This window comes from Panthera onca, chromosome A3 (genome assembly GCF_046562875.1).
Source record: "Panthera onca isolate mPanOnc1 chromosome A3, mPanOnc1 haplotype 2, whole genome shotgun sequence".
NCBI lineage: Eukaryota > Metazoa > Chordata > Mammalia > Carnivora > Felidae > Panthera > Panthera onca.
Genome location: NC_138341.1, coordinates 82,590,882 through 82,605,871, shown reverse-complemented (window position 1 = coordinate 82,605,871; position 14,990 = coordinate 82,590,882). Strand labels below are relative to the sequence as shown.

Genomic DNA, 14,990 nt, shown 5'->3' with positions numbered 1-14,990 from the left:
TGACGTCATATAATTTATTCATGTGGATACTTATAAATCTGGGAAGAACGGCTCAGTGAAAAGACTGGGCCAAAATAGAGCACAAAAGAACAAACCCAACAGACCACCAAACATATAACAAGGTATTAAACTTCATTAGTACTCAGAGAGATGTAAATTGGGATTTAAAAAGGGGGAGAGAGAAAGAGGTCTCACTTGACACCAGTCAAAAAGTCTGTAAACATCAAACATTATTTGGTAATAACGAGAATCTGTTCTTCACTAAGGGGGTTATAAACTGGCAAAATGATAGAATAGTACCATGTGTTTTTAACACAAAACACATTTTGTAATATAAAACGATATTCTATTTTAATTTTTTAAGTTTATTTATTTATTTGAGAGAGACACAGACAGCATGAGTAGGGGAGGGACAAAGAGAGAAGGGGAGAGAGAGAGAGAGAGAGAGAGAGAGAGAGAATCCCAAACAGGCTCCATGCTGTCAGCACAGAGCCCGATGCAGGGCTTGAACCCATGAAACCAGGAGATCAAGACCTGAGCCAAAAGCAAGAGTTGGATGCTTAACCCACTGAGCCACCCGGGCGCCCCCAGTATTCTATTTTATTAATGGATATATACTTTTGTCGAAAAGCATAAAGACATAAATGGAAAGCATATAGGGTACATGATTGGACTACAGCTGGGAAGAGAAGGAGCAGGAAGGGGTAAGAGCATAGGCCTCAATCTGTCTCTGCAATGTCTCATTTCTTTAAAGAAAAAGCAAGATTCTAAGTGTGCAGAGAAACAGTAATATGTATTAAAGCTGATAGGTTCATGGTGCCACTGCTGTGTGTGAAATATTTAAAATCATTTTTTAAATTATTACAAAAACTTAGCAGGATTCATCAGTGCATGGAAAACCCAACTTGTGACAACATGAATATGATCCAGAATGAGGCCTTCCTTGGGGGACAGAATCTAGATTTATGGGGAAATTAATGTTTTCCCACATTTAAGGCTTCACGTGACTACCAGTATATGATTATCTTTTTTCTTTCCCAAAAAGGAAACCATTACTAAACCGAAGGAAGATAGCTTTAATGGGGTAATAGGGGTTCAAATCCCAAATCTTGAAATGAAAAATCTCACTTACCGATGGTTGTCACTTGGACAACAGCTCTGACTGTCCATGAACTTGTGTTATCTGAATCAGTGTAATCACATACATATATGCCCTGGTCGTGGTCATAAACTTCATCCACTAGGATTGAGTTGCTCCTTTCTTCAGAGAGTAGTTTTCCATTCTAATCCAAGGGACAAAAAAGTGAATAACTTTCTCTAACCAGAGAATTGTTAGTAATATTAGTCAAACTTATAGAAAAACTTCATAAATAAGGGCATCACCCAAGTATGAAGAGCTTCTGTTCAAAAACTGTATTGGTAAGAGTCTTATTTGTTAATGAGAGGCACTTTCACATGCAATTACATTATCTTTTAAGATCAAGGCACCAAATCTGACTAATCTTCCAAGAGTTATGTGGCCTAGTATTTCCCAAAACATGACGCAGAACCCTGAGAATATTCTAGAAAACTCATAGTACTCTACATAACTGACATCTCAATGAATTTTTTGAAAACATGTATATTTATGGTTATAGAAATTGACATAGTTTTGTGGTGGGGACGGGCTAATATAAAACTTCCTGTTTAAATAAATTTCACTCTTGGGGCACCTGGGTGGCTCAGTTGGTTAAGAATCTGACTTTGACTCAGGTCATGATCTCACGGTTCATGGGTTCGAGCCCCACATCTGGTGAGCACGAGCCCTGCTTTGGGTGAGCCCCACCTCTCTCTTTCTCTGCCCCTCTCTCACTTGTGCCCTCTCTCTCTCAAAAAAATAATAAGTAAATTTCACTCTAAAAAAAGGTGAAATTTATTTTTTTAAAGGTGAAGTGTAAATTTAAAATATTAAGTAAATAACTAAACAGGTGTACAGACATATGACAAGGAATGACTAGTGAGTGAGACACAATGAACTCATGGCGGACCCAAAGTCACGTGAGAACTAAAATGCAATTATGAACATTTCTCTCCCTTACTCAGCATATCCTTCAGGGATGCTCTTCTAAGGTCTGGAGTTCTCCCCCGGCTGCAGTTGCCATTCCTTCCTGGTCTCCTTTCCTGCTACTGCCCCTCCACTCACTTGCCATTCCCGAAATAACCATATTCCTTCATCAGCTACCCGTTTGTAAGTCTCTCCCAGCACTCTCTCCCCCTGGGTAGGCTGCAGCTCAGTCTTTAACTCCAACTCAAAAGGATGATTCTCACAGAGAGAAGAGGGTGATCACACACTCCCTGAGCAGAACCAGTCCCTTCGTGCTCCCAGACCTCCATGATCGCGCATAGCCCTCTGATCATAACGATGTGTATAGTTACCTCCTTCTCCGAAGTTGTGAAGACCAGCCTTTGTGCCAAGACACATAACTACTCCTACACACACTGGCAGGAATAAACACAGATCCCTCCTTGCAGAGAGCACTCAGTCTAAGAAGGCAGGTCCCAAGCAATAAGCCAGAGTGCGATGCACTTGGGCGACCTTGCCTCAACTCACAAGAAGCAGGGCTACTCCCTCCAGGCCAATCAGACCTTAAGGAGTATGTAGGAATCACTCCATTAAGCTAAGTGCCTTCTCAGAAATATTTGAAATGGAGAATATATACAGGAAATAGGGCCAAGGTGAAGAGGCTGATGCATGTAGACGGATTTGGTCTTTGTGTCTCTACTATATGGCAAGCAGGCCAGGAATCGTAAGCTCTTTGTAAATGATGCGTGAATAAAGTATATATAATTGAAACATTTTGAAGCGTGAGAATCATGTAAGTTATCAGTAGGGGCTAGGACCTAGTAGGGGCTCAAAAAATCTTTGTTGAACGGTTGAGTATCCCTTTGCCAATAATTCTGTAACCCCTAACCTCCATGTAGCCCATGGCCTTCCAATCTCCAGCAAGTAGCACCTGGAGTGTGTGTCTTACCACACAGTCCAAAGCAAAGACATACACAGCGAAATCACCTAGTATCTATACAGATTATAAAATTCTTTCTCGTGTATTACCTCATATGACTCATTCCAAGGACTCTCTGACTTGGGTTGCACAGGCTTTGGGAGGAAACTGAGGCTCTGGCGTTTGTGTGTTGTTCTGTATCACAGAGCTAGCGAGTGAGAGGGCTGAGGGTCAATCTGAATTTTTCTGACTCTGAGTTTCATGTTCTCATTGAGGAGTTTCCCTTCTGTTTCCCTGCTGACTGGTAGGAGCAGGGTTTCCCCACTCCAAGTCTCTGGTGTGGTTCCTGTGGCCCAAGAAGGAACCTCAGTAGATTGGCAGGGAGACCAAGGTGGGGGGTCAGAACTGATCAGAGAGGGGCAGCTGCAGGCTGCAGGAAGTAAAAGGAAGCGAAGAAATGGGGCAGATAAGGTTAAATATCAATCAGCTGATCTCAGGGGTCAAGAACCCCTTTTCAGAGCATGGGGTAAAATTCAGAGCTAAAACCCTAGACAACATACATACAAAGAGCAGAAATTGGAGTGGAGGTGTTTCATGAGTCCCATGAGAAAGTAATGGGGAGAAGATGCAGTCGTGACCAAGACCTCAGCTAAGCTGCAGGGAGGATGGGTCAAAACAAAGTCAACCTGATTTTTTTTTTCCATGAAAAGAAAAGTATGGCTTCATATGTATTATTAAGGCTTAACAAATGGGGCGCCTGGGTGGCTCAGTCAGTTAAGCTTCCGACTCTTGATTTCGGCTCAGGTCATGATCTCATGGTTTGTGAGTTCGAGCCCCGCACTGGGCTCCGTGATGTCCGTGCGGAGGCTGCTTGGGATTCTCTCTCTCTCTCTCTCTCTCTCTCTCTCTCTCTCTCTCTATCTCTCTCTATCTCTCTCTCTCTGTCCCTCCCTCACATGTACTCTTCTCTATCTCAAAATAAATAAATAAACTTAAAAAAGAACTTAATAAGATGGAACTAAAAGGAAACATCAAAGAAAACGGATAAGGGAGAGGCAATTTGTGTCGAGAATGATGGGAGACCCATTCTGGTAAGACGATCACAAATGATTCCAACAGAAAAGAGGGGTGCTAATAGGGCTGTTTTGCTCAGCCGTGAAACAGTCTTGGAACAAAATATGGAAGGAGGGGCATCTCCAGTGTGAACCTGTATGAATTGGGTAAGTCCGAGACAGAACTGAGGCATGCAGAAAAGAGGAACACATGAAAATAGAAACTTTTAAAGGTAGAAAATAGAACTTTTAAAGGTATGTGTGAAGCCAGAAAAACAAAGGAAATGTATTCTAGTAGGACTGTTCTTGTAATATTACCCTCTAATATCACCAAGCTCTAATACTACCGGGCAGTGCAGCCACTCCAGGGAGTATTATGCATATGGTGCTGCCTGGAGTTGGGTGACACAGTCGAGCTCCTACTGGGGCTTTCACTACCTAGTCTGGGAGGACTCTCGGCATGTACATCTTCAGCCCTATCCTCCCTGATGGACTTGACGTTTTCACGTCTGTTTTAAGGATTCGTTATGTCCAGATCTGTGTCTGTGACCTCTTCTCACCCCTCGTTGAATTTACTTCTATTTTGTCAACTTCCTAAATGCTGTGAGTATATTTGAGCCAGAAAGACCCAACATATGAGTCATCTCTTTCACGTTTCCCTAAATATTTAATCTTGTATTTAATTCTGAAGATATCACTGGCACCCACCACCTTCTTTCTGTTCCCACTGCTAGTTCCCTAGATCAGGATTCACCCTTACAAAGTTCAATCACACCAACAGGAACCCCCCAATAACCATACCACATAACCAACCTACAGCCTCTGTTTCCAGCTCTAACCCTAACTACACCTCTCGGGAACTCTCCGCTCCCACCATGCTGAGCCACTCACCATTCACAGAATGTGCCCCTCGTGTTTCTGTTTTCCATTGCCCATGTGCCTGTTCTTGCAGCTTCCCGGTCTCTTGCCCCAGTCATCAACTGGTAACATTCTACTCAGACATAAATTTTGTACTAGTGCTTACCTCTTAATTGGAAAAGGGTACATTATGAACAGTATAGACTGATGAGCTAGATGCTAATCTCTAGCCAAAATCTTGAATGGGTTATTTGAACAGATGCCTATGAACTCTTAAAAAGGAAACGTTGGTTAACATCAGCCAGCTCGCACTCACTGTCAACATTCAGACCGTGGCATGTTGTCTGATCATTTCCTTCCACGATAGAATGAATAGACCAGAGCCTCAGAGGAATACAGGACTACAGTAGATGTTCTGTCTCCGCTGTAGTGACTGACTCATTTGGAAAATACTTTGACGGTGTCTTTGTTAAATAAAATGTATACACATGGGCTGAATGAGTCAACATTTAGATGCCTTTTTTCAGTTAGTTGAGTAGTAATACCTCCCAAGTTGTGGATCAAGGGACCACGTATAACTAAAAGGATCGTGCTAGAATCAATAGCTGAGTCGACGGGCTGTTCAGTGCCAGTCTTTTCAGTATTTTTGCTAAGACCTGTCATGCCTGCCTCTCATCTACAAGTCACGCAAATCTGGGAGTGATGGCTAGTATGGTGGATTTCAAACTCAGAATTCCATCCTCTTGATATGCTGCCAAAACCAACAAATTTGAATTTAACAGGAATAAATGTGAAATCATGAAGACGAGTTACAAATTCTACCCAGCACAAAATTGCATTGGCCTGATCGCAGTGCTTGTGAGAAAACAACGACAGCAATAACAACAAAAAACACAAAAAACTGCTTACCTGCCAACTACGAATGAATCAACCACATAATGGAGCTGTCCCAAGGCTAATGTCATCCAGACCACATTGATACACTATTCAAAATAAGGAAGAAAGTAGCCTCTGTTTTCACTATGGGTTAGGCCACATGGGGGTTATAGCACTGAACAGATGTTAGGAAGTTGTGCAGGATTTTGAGCATTCTGAAATACCATAGCGAGAACAACAAAAGGGGCCACTGTAGGGACCTTGAAAATACTTTCCAAAAATCTAATCGAAATGATCTTTACTTCTTTCCTATTGGGAATCCCATCGATCTTGGGTTCAGCCAGTCTCAAATACTCACCAGTTCTCAGAATGCCAGGCAGCACTAGTGACTACAAGAAAACTAGGCCAAAAGGAAATGGGAAGGAGAAGTGGCCGGTCTGCGTGCGCACATTCCATTAAATGCCTGGCCAGAGACGACACAGCAGCCACGTCATCATTGTGGCGAGTGAATGTGGCATGTGAGGGAGATTGTCTTAAACCACCAATGGCAAGGGTACTCAGGGCACAGCTCTAACTGACAAGAGGCCCCCAGTGGTGTCACTGACACCTGTATCTCGGTGCCAGTGCAGAAGGACCTCTCCCAACGCCCTGTTATATAATTTCTCCCACGTCACAGATTTCCTTAGCTGGAGAGCAAAAAATGCCCTCTCGTTCAATGTCATTGTCATTTATTTCAGATAAAGTCTGTTGAGGCCATTTTTTATCGTATTTTTAGAAATTAGCAAAATGCAGAGGAAATGTTCTTTGAATAAATACCAGATAATTCACTTGAATCCTGACTTCTTGGTCACTTAATATTTCAGTGAAGAATCTCCAAGCCTAAATTTTTTGATGTGTCTATTAAAAATATTTTGAAAGCCCCTAGAGCCTCCACCCTGTTGGATATGCATCTGGCAGGTGCATCCCTGATCAGGAGTTTCGTCTGAATTCAATAAACGCCATGTTCTCCTCTGCTCAGCCAGTGTTTAGCACCTGTCATCTACTCTGAGATGGCTTAAGTGTGACCTGCCCACCACATGAGCACCTGGGGCTTAGCATGAAGAAAAGGAGCATTGCGTATTATTTGCTGCCTAATGTCACCAGTTCTGGCGATACACTCCTTCTGTGAGGTCTGTGACTTTTCAGGTTACTGCATGTGTGTGTGCGAGCCAGCGTAGGTACGTGTGTGCATATGTGCATATGTAACGTGCGCGCACGCGTGCAATTAGGAAACACGACTTGATTGATAACCTCCCCAAATTTGCATCAGAAAGTACAATTTTAAGGAGCGCCATTGCTGGCCCACTTTTTGGCGGATGCCTATTCACCACCGAACACACCCTGAAATTTGCTGTCAAGATCCGGGAGAAGGGAAATGAAGCTTCTTTCTGGGAATGCCATATGCCTTTCGGGTTTAGTTTACAAGTACAATATATGCAGAAAGCTAGCAACTACCGTGTGGCTTATGCTTACCTGAAAGTGAAAATAGCTTTCATTTCAGGATACTAATCATTGAAAATTCAAATGCGATTTCATCTGAAACAACTAGGGGTAAGCCTTCTTTACTGGCCTAGGAACAAACCCACCTTGCCATAGTCAGATTTGTCTTCCTGGATCACAAATACTTTTGAACCACGGGAAGTTTTATTCTGAAGAGAACTGAAAAGAATAAGCAGAACCGTGGTCTCTTCTGGCTAACCTCATTTTAGAGATGATGAAATTAAGGTGTTTCTTAAAATTATGATTTTACTGAGGCCGGCATATTTTCATTGTCCCTTCAAAATACAAATGTGAGACCCAGAGCACACCACTTTTCCTCCTTGTGTACTTATTTCCCCAGTGGACACGATAACACCTGTCTACCCATCGTCACCAAGTCGCCAGAGAATCCAGTGATGAAATGTCTTCCACACCATGGTACCTGTGCCGCCATGACCCTGATTGCTGAGCCTTGGAACGCATAGAGCCACCAGGTAAACATGAGCCACTTTCTTGACTGATCACTGGCGATTTAAAACGACATTTTTATACTAACAGATGTATTTTGAAGTCTAATTTAAAGCTTTGCAGGATGTTTGAAGGCAAAGTATTGGACTTCCAACAATTATTGCAAGCGTAGGAGGCAATTTAAATTCTATTCTTGGTTTCCACCACCAAGGGGTCAACTGTCAATAAGGCTATGTTGAAGGAGACACCTATGCAGCATTTATATATCGGCTAGCACTTGGAAAAACTGTAAGATGTAATGATAATGTGAAGTGTTTTTGTTATGAAGCTTACTCACATGTGGTTCATAACCCGAAATGATTAGGAAACTTGCCTCTTCCTTCCCCCTCCTCCCTCTTCATCCTCACATTGCACTCCCCACCCCCACCCCCATCTCACCTGCGCAAGACACTTGTTACCCCGGCCTCCTGTGTTTGCTGTAACTGCCCTCTCGGATATGCTCTCTTTGGAAAGTGTTCCAGTCTGCGATTTCATTCAGAAACCCTCCAGGATTCACTTGTTGGGGTCTCCCTTCCCCCAAGGAATGCCCACTGCTTTCCAAAGACAGTACAAATGAACCCACTTGGCCTTCTGTATTGGCAGATGGCCCTAAGGTTATGTCTCACCTCATGTGTAATACACTGGTATTCTAGAAATTTTTCTGGCACTGATCAAAAAGACGGTTCTTACGATGATAATATCAGACTCTGGCTACCTAGGAGAAAGACCACTTTAGGGATTCAGGCCTTCTCTGTAGGCACAAGGTCAGTATTCACAAAGCTCTAGACCTCAGGTTCTCAAACCCACGTTTCCATAAAGTACCTATGGAGATGTTACCGTGAAAACCATATTCTCACATTGGTTTTGGAGGAGTCGCTCTTACCTTGTACCAGGTCACCTCTGAACTTTGGGCATCACGTTGGCAGTTGAAGCTGGGGCAATTAATATAGGCAGTGCTGCCAATAAGAAGTTGTTGCTCGTGTGATACGAAGTTATTTGGTACACATGATACATTGGTCTTAGGCTTAATTTCTAAGATGGTCTTGACACAACAGGCCTCACCCTGAGGGCTCCTAGGAGAGTTAACAAGGTCTTGTGAACGTAGAGGTTATATCTAGGTAATATAAGATTTGGGAACGTTTTTTCATAAGAATGCATGCGGGACATACCGAATCCTGGGTCTACAGATATACGACCCAGCATTATGCATTCCTGTGGTCGAAAAGTGTAGGATGCTCTTGTCCTGGATGATGTGATGATAGTTGTTAGTTATTTCCCCTAATGGATTTCCATTCTGAGGTTGAAAGTACCACTGGACATCAGACAGATCCTTACTACCACTGCAGGGCAAGTTTTCAGGGGCTTGGGTTGGTGAGAGTTGACTTCTGTGGTGAAAATGGGATTTCTGTGACTCTGTGAAGTCACAAAATAAGACAAACTTCTCACTCCCTGAAGAATATTCCCAAAGAAGTTTTTTGGTGATGCAATCTGAAAACCACAAGGAACAAAACAACAAAGAGATACATTAGAAGATGAAACTCTCCCTTGGCAATGATCTTTTTGGATATGCCATCTAAAGCACAAGTAACAGAATAAAAAATAAACAAGTAGAACTACATCAAACTAAAAAGCTTCTGCACAGCAAAAGAAATGATCAAAAAAATGAAAAGACAACCTATGAAGTGGAAAAAATATTTGCAAACACTATGTTTAATAAGATATATCTGATTAACATCTAAAATGCATAAAGAATGCTTACAACTCAAAAGCAAAACCAACAAAAACAAACAAACAAACAATAAACACCCAAATAAGCCACTTAAAAATGGACAATGAATCTGAATAAGCGTTTTCCAAAGAACATATACAATTAGCCAACAGGTACATGAAAGGCTGTTCAACATCGCTAATCATCAGGGAAATGGTCTTGACATAACAATCGCTATCACAGTGAAATATCATCTCACACCTGGGAGGATGGCTTATCAACGAAAAGACAAGAGATAAATGCTGGTGAGGAGACAGAGAAAATGGGACCCTTGTGCACTGTTGGGATTATAAATTGGTACACCCACTGTGGAAAACAGTACGGAGGTTCCTCAAAAAGTAAAAAATAGAACAATGATATGACCCAGAAATTTCATTTATTGGAAATGTATCTGAAGGAAATAGAAATGCTCTGTTGAGATGTTCTGCACCCCTATGTTCATAGCAGCATAATTCATGATCATCAAGATATGGAAACAACCTAAATGTTCATCAAATGAATGGATACAGAAGTTGTGCACACACACGTACACAATAGAATATTATTCAGCCATAAAAAAAGAAGGAAACCCTGCCATTTGTAGCAACATGGATGGACCTTGAGGGCATTATGCTAAGTGAAAGAAGTCAGACAGAGAGACAAATACCATATGATGTCACTTATACGTGGAGACTAACAACAGAAACAAAACAAAAACCAAGCTCATAAAAAAAGAGATCAGATTTGTGGTTACCTGAGGCTGGGGTGAGGAGTGGGGGAATTAGATGAGGTGGTCAGAAGGTACAAACTTCCAGTTATAAGATACATGACTGGTGGGAATACAGTGACCACAGTTAACACTTCTGTATGATACATCTGAAAGTTGTTAAGAAAATGGATTCTGAGGGGCGCCTGGGTGGCTCAGTCAGTTAAGTGTCTGACTCTTGAATTCAGTTCAGGTCATGATCCCAGGATCGTGGGATCAAGCCCCATGTTGGGCTCTGTGCTGCGTGTGGAGCCTGCTTGGTATTCTCTGTGTGTATGTCTCTGTCTCTCTCTCCTCTCTCTCTCTGTCTCTTCCCCCTCTCCCTCACTCACATGCTCTCAAAGAAGAAGAAGAAGAAGGGGGAGAAAATGGATTTTGGGAGTCCTCATTACAACTGAAAAACAAGGAAATTTATTTTTTCTTTTTTTGGTAGCTATATGAGATCATGGGTATTAACTAAACTTGTTGTGGTAATCATTTCACAATATATGTAAGTCAAGTTATTTTGCTATATATCTTAAATTTACACAGTGCTATATATCGCTTATATCTCAACAAAACTGAAGGAAGAAAAGATCAAACTCTAACTTACATTTACAAACAGTGCTGGATTTAACAAGGGATTAAGCTCTTTTGTGTGTCTGTCCTCTTCACTGTTTCCATTTAGAAGTTCATGTTCTAACTCTCTCTTCATGGACTTGAGGGGCCACTAGCCATAGCAGTTTCCTGTTAGAGAAGGCTGAACCACCCCTCGTTCATCTTCAGCTGCTCCCACTGAACACCCAGCTATTGTAAATGGGTTCCTCACTGATGTGTGGTATAAGCTGAAAGCTGTTCACCCCAGTCATTTCTCTCCCTCTGCACCCATCTTAACAATAAGAAGGAAATGCTCTGTATTAACAGGTCAAGTTGCTGATATATCAGAATATCTGTCACTTTATACTTTGACCACAAGACACACAGTGTTAACATGAAAAGTGAAATCCCTACCTGAAATATTCAGTCCTTTAGTTCTCTCTCCTGTGACAAGCCAGAGAAATATCCAGCCCAAATAAAGCGTCATTCTCCCTGGGTCTTGTCATCACTTGAATGAATTTGTTCCCTTGCCAGGCTGTGGTACGTTGTGTTTCAGAGCTCTTCCCTGAGAACCCTCTTCATTTCTGTAAGTCAAGAGGTGAGAAAAGGAGAAATCAGAACCAGTTATCAAAATGCAAGTCACACAGGAAGCTTTGAAAGGGCAGGTCACACCCAAGCGAGCCTTCCCATGCCCACAATAGTGTGTGGCAGTCTCGTTGAACGTGTCATTTCTTGTACATCTAAAGGAGGAAGAGCAGCGTCTCAAACTCATGGCAACCACTTGGACCTCTGCACCATACCATGTGTTCTTTTGGTGCCATTTCTTCATGGAATTCTCCTTCTGTCCCTCCCCCACCCCCTTCCCTTTCCCTTTCCCCTCCCTCTTCTTCCTCTTCTTCCTCCTCCTCCTCTTCTCCTCCTCTTTCTTCTTCTTCTTCTTCTTCTTCTTCTTCTTCTTCTTCTTCTTCGTCTTCTTCTTCTTCTTCTCTTTCTTCTTCTTCTTCTTCTTCTTCTTCTTCTTCTTCTTCTTCTTCATGTTATCACCTAGCATGCATATTTCCATGAGTATTTTGGAAAAAGTTAAGTGAAACTTTTCCAGAAAAGGGGACCCAAATTGATTGAAAATGTCAAGTTCTCCACAGTTAGGAAGCCTGTACTATAGCTCATATGTATAAAATTTGAGAATGTCCACATGTCTGTTTTATTTGCTTTTATTAGTAGTTGTAATAGCTGTTAGAGAATAGACTCTCTTCTCCCCAGATAAGAAAGGAAAATGGTCACTGGATATCAATATTATTGTCTTACTCTGTGTATTACTCCTTGGGGTTGTTAGAATAAGGAAACTTTCTCCTGAGCTTTGCCTAAAAATTTTTCCTAAAACATTCCCATACTGTCTTAGGCTCTTTAAAGTGAAAGTGGGGGTTGGGGCATCTGGGTGGCTCAGGCAAGAGTCCAACTTCGGCTCAGGTCATGATCTCACAGCTTGTGAGTTCGAGCTCTGCATCAGGCTCTGTGATGACAGCTTGGAGCCTTGAGCCTGTTTCAGATTCTGTGTCTCTCTCTCTCTCTCTCTCTCTGCCCCTCCCCCACTCTTGCTCTGTCTCTCTCTTCTCAAACATAAATAAATGTTAAAAATAAATTTTAACAAGTGAAGGTGGGGGGTTGAAGGGGTGGGGGGAATGGGTGATGGACATTGAGGACAGCACTTGTTGGGATGAGCACTGGGTGTTGTATGTAAGTGATGAATCATGGGAGTCTACTCCTGAAGCCAAGAGCACACTTGTATACACTGTATGTTAGCTAACTTGACAATAAATTCTATTTAAACAATTAATTTAAAAGTAAAAAAAACAGTACTAAACATAAAAAAAAATTAAAGTAAAGGTGGGGTGGGGAACAAAATAATCCTCTGAAATAGAAAAAGTAAAGGAGCAGATCACGTCAAGAGAGAATGAGAGCCCTGCCCTGCGTTCATGGCACTTTTAACTCCCTTGTTGATAGGGTGGCCATTGCAACTTTCAAATGAATTATAAGAGATGCGAGATAAGGATATTGGGTGTGGGTCTTAGTCCAATGGGCTGCTATAATAGAATACCACATAGTGGGTGGCTTATAAACAATGGACATCTATTGCTCACAATTCTGGGGGCTGGGAAGTCCAAGATCAGGTCACCAGCATGGTCATATTATCCTGAAGGCCCTCTACTTAGTTCGTAGTGCCTTCTCACGGTGTCCTCGGGTGATAAAAGGTGCTAGTGATCTCTCTGGAGTCTCTTTTATAAAACACTAATCCTATTTATGAAGGCTCCACCCTTATGACCTAAGCACCTTCCAAAGGCCCTACCTCCTAATACTCATTATTAGTGATATCATCTTTAGAGGTTAAAATGTCAACATATGAATTTGGGGAAGAACACATTCAGACCAGAATAGTGTGTGTAATATTTGATTGTTGTTTAATGTTGTTTCGAGCAGAAAATAAAAGTAATTTTTTTATATGACTGTTTTCATCTGTCCTTTTAGAGTCCTGAACTATTGTCACTAATGTAAAAATTACTCTGTATTACTCTGTGGGTTACTCTTGGGGTGGTAGGTATAAGAAAACTTATCCCTGAGTTTTGTCTAAGAATTCCCCCTAAGACACTCCTATACTGTCTTAGGCTCTTTAAAGTTGGGAGAGGGGGTGGACAAAATAAACAGTAAAGTCCCTATCCTCAAGGATCTGTCACAATGTGAAAAACAATGTTGTTGTTTTTTCATTTTGAATTCTTTGTTTTATTTTTTAAATTTCATTGACACTTTTATTTCACGTCAAAAACATGTTTTTTGTGAGAACAATGTTAAATAAAAAAAATTTACTGACACTTGCTGTAAGTAACAGTAAGAAATACTTTTATTCAAAACTATTGCAATAGGGTAGAGAAATCAAGCTCAACTCAGAATACAGCAAGGACGAGCGAGAATTTATAGTCAAAGAGCAAGGTGAGGGGGTCAGGGGATGGAAAGTTACTAAAGAGACATCAAGGGTAGAGAGATTCTTACTAAATGGATCTAATGGAGTTCTTGCTCAAGGTGAATCAAGGGCTTAGATATCAAGGATGGGAGAAGAGGACTTTGATCAGATATCAAGTGTAGAAGGATGATTTAGCAGGACGCTTTGCTAAGGCTGGTCTGGGCAGACAAAACATATGACTGGGGCCAGGGTGGAGGCCTAGTGGAGAAGAGGTCTCAGAGGAGCTGGACTAAAGTTTGGTCAAGAAGAGACCCTTTGTCAGGATGCCCATGTGACTTAGTAAGTTAAGCATCCAACTTCAGGTCAGGTCATGATCTCACGGTTCATGAGTGAGTTTGAGTCCCAAGTCAGGATCTGTGCTGACAGTGAAGAGCCTGCTTCAGATTCTGTCTCCCTCTGTCTCTCTCTGCCCCTCCCCCTGCTCATGTTCTCTCTCTCTCTCTCTCTCTCTCTCTCTCTTTCTCTCTCTCTCTCTGTAAAATAAATATACAGTTAAAAAAGAAAGAGAAGAGTGTCTTTGTCAACATAAACATGCAAATAAGCAATACAGAAGAATGCATTACAGAAATAAACACAGTGATGACAGAAAAAAAGTAAAAAGGAAGGAAGAAAAGACAGACAGAAAAGACAAGAAAAGAAAGAAAGAAAGAAAGAAAGAAAGAAAGAAAGAAAGAAAGAAAAGAGGGAGAGAGAGGAAGGAAGGAAGAGAAAGGAAAGAAAGGTTACATAAAATGTCACTTGGCCCCTTTAAAAGTCTCCCCCCAATATCCATATTCTTTAGGAAGCTGACAAAATCAATCTCTTTCTCTTTCAACATCTAACCAGCCAACCAAGTTCCTCTCCTCACCCCTCCCTGCCTTGCTGCCCTTCCTGCAACCACTGCCTCCACCCCCCAACTTGCCCAGGACCTTTCTTTCCAGGTATTCCCATGTTTTCTCATAAATAAATGCTTGACTTTCCTCATCTTATAAAATTCTTCATTTCAACTAGTTTCCAACACACACACACACACACACACACACACGAACACACGCTATTATCTCCCACATCTTCAGATGCCGGAGAAGAAAGTGATTTTAATGTCTATAATTTTTTG

General features: G+C 41.7%; 1 protein-coding gene across 8 annotated transcripts in view; it reads right to left on the bottom strand.

Annotated features, from left to right (window-relative positions):
• IL18RAP (interleukin 18 receptor accessory protein) overlaps nucleotides 1–14,990 on the bottom strand; it is a 34,660-nt gene that overhangs the window by 15,035 nt on the left and 4,635 nt on the right. For all 8 annotated transcript variants that reach the window (XM_078444344.2, XM_078444350.2, XM_078444346.2 and 5 more), the window contains 4 exons: nucleotides 11,296–11,465; nucleotides 8,962–9,280; nucleotides 8,676–8,865; nucleotides 1,133–1,283 (listed from right to left, as the gene is read on the bottom strand). In XM_078444344.2, coding sequence (XP_078300470.1) covers nucleotides 1,133–1,283; nucleotides 8,676–8,865; nucleotides 8,962–9,280; nucleotides 11,296–11,368 — 733 coding nt within the window. In that variant the 5' untranslated portion in view covers nucleotides 11,369–11,465. The remainder of the gene's footprint in view (nucleotides 1–1,132; nucleotides 1,284–8,675; nucleotides 8,866–8,961; nucleotides 9,281–11,295; nucleotides 11,466–14,990) is intronic.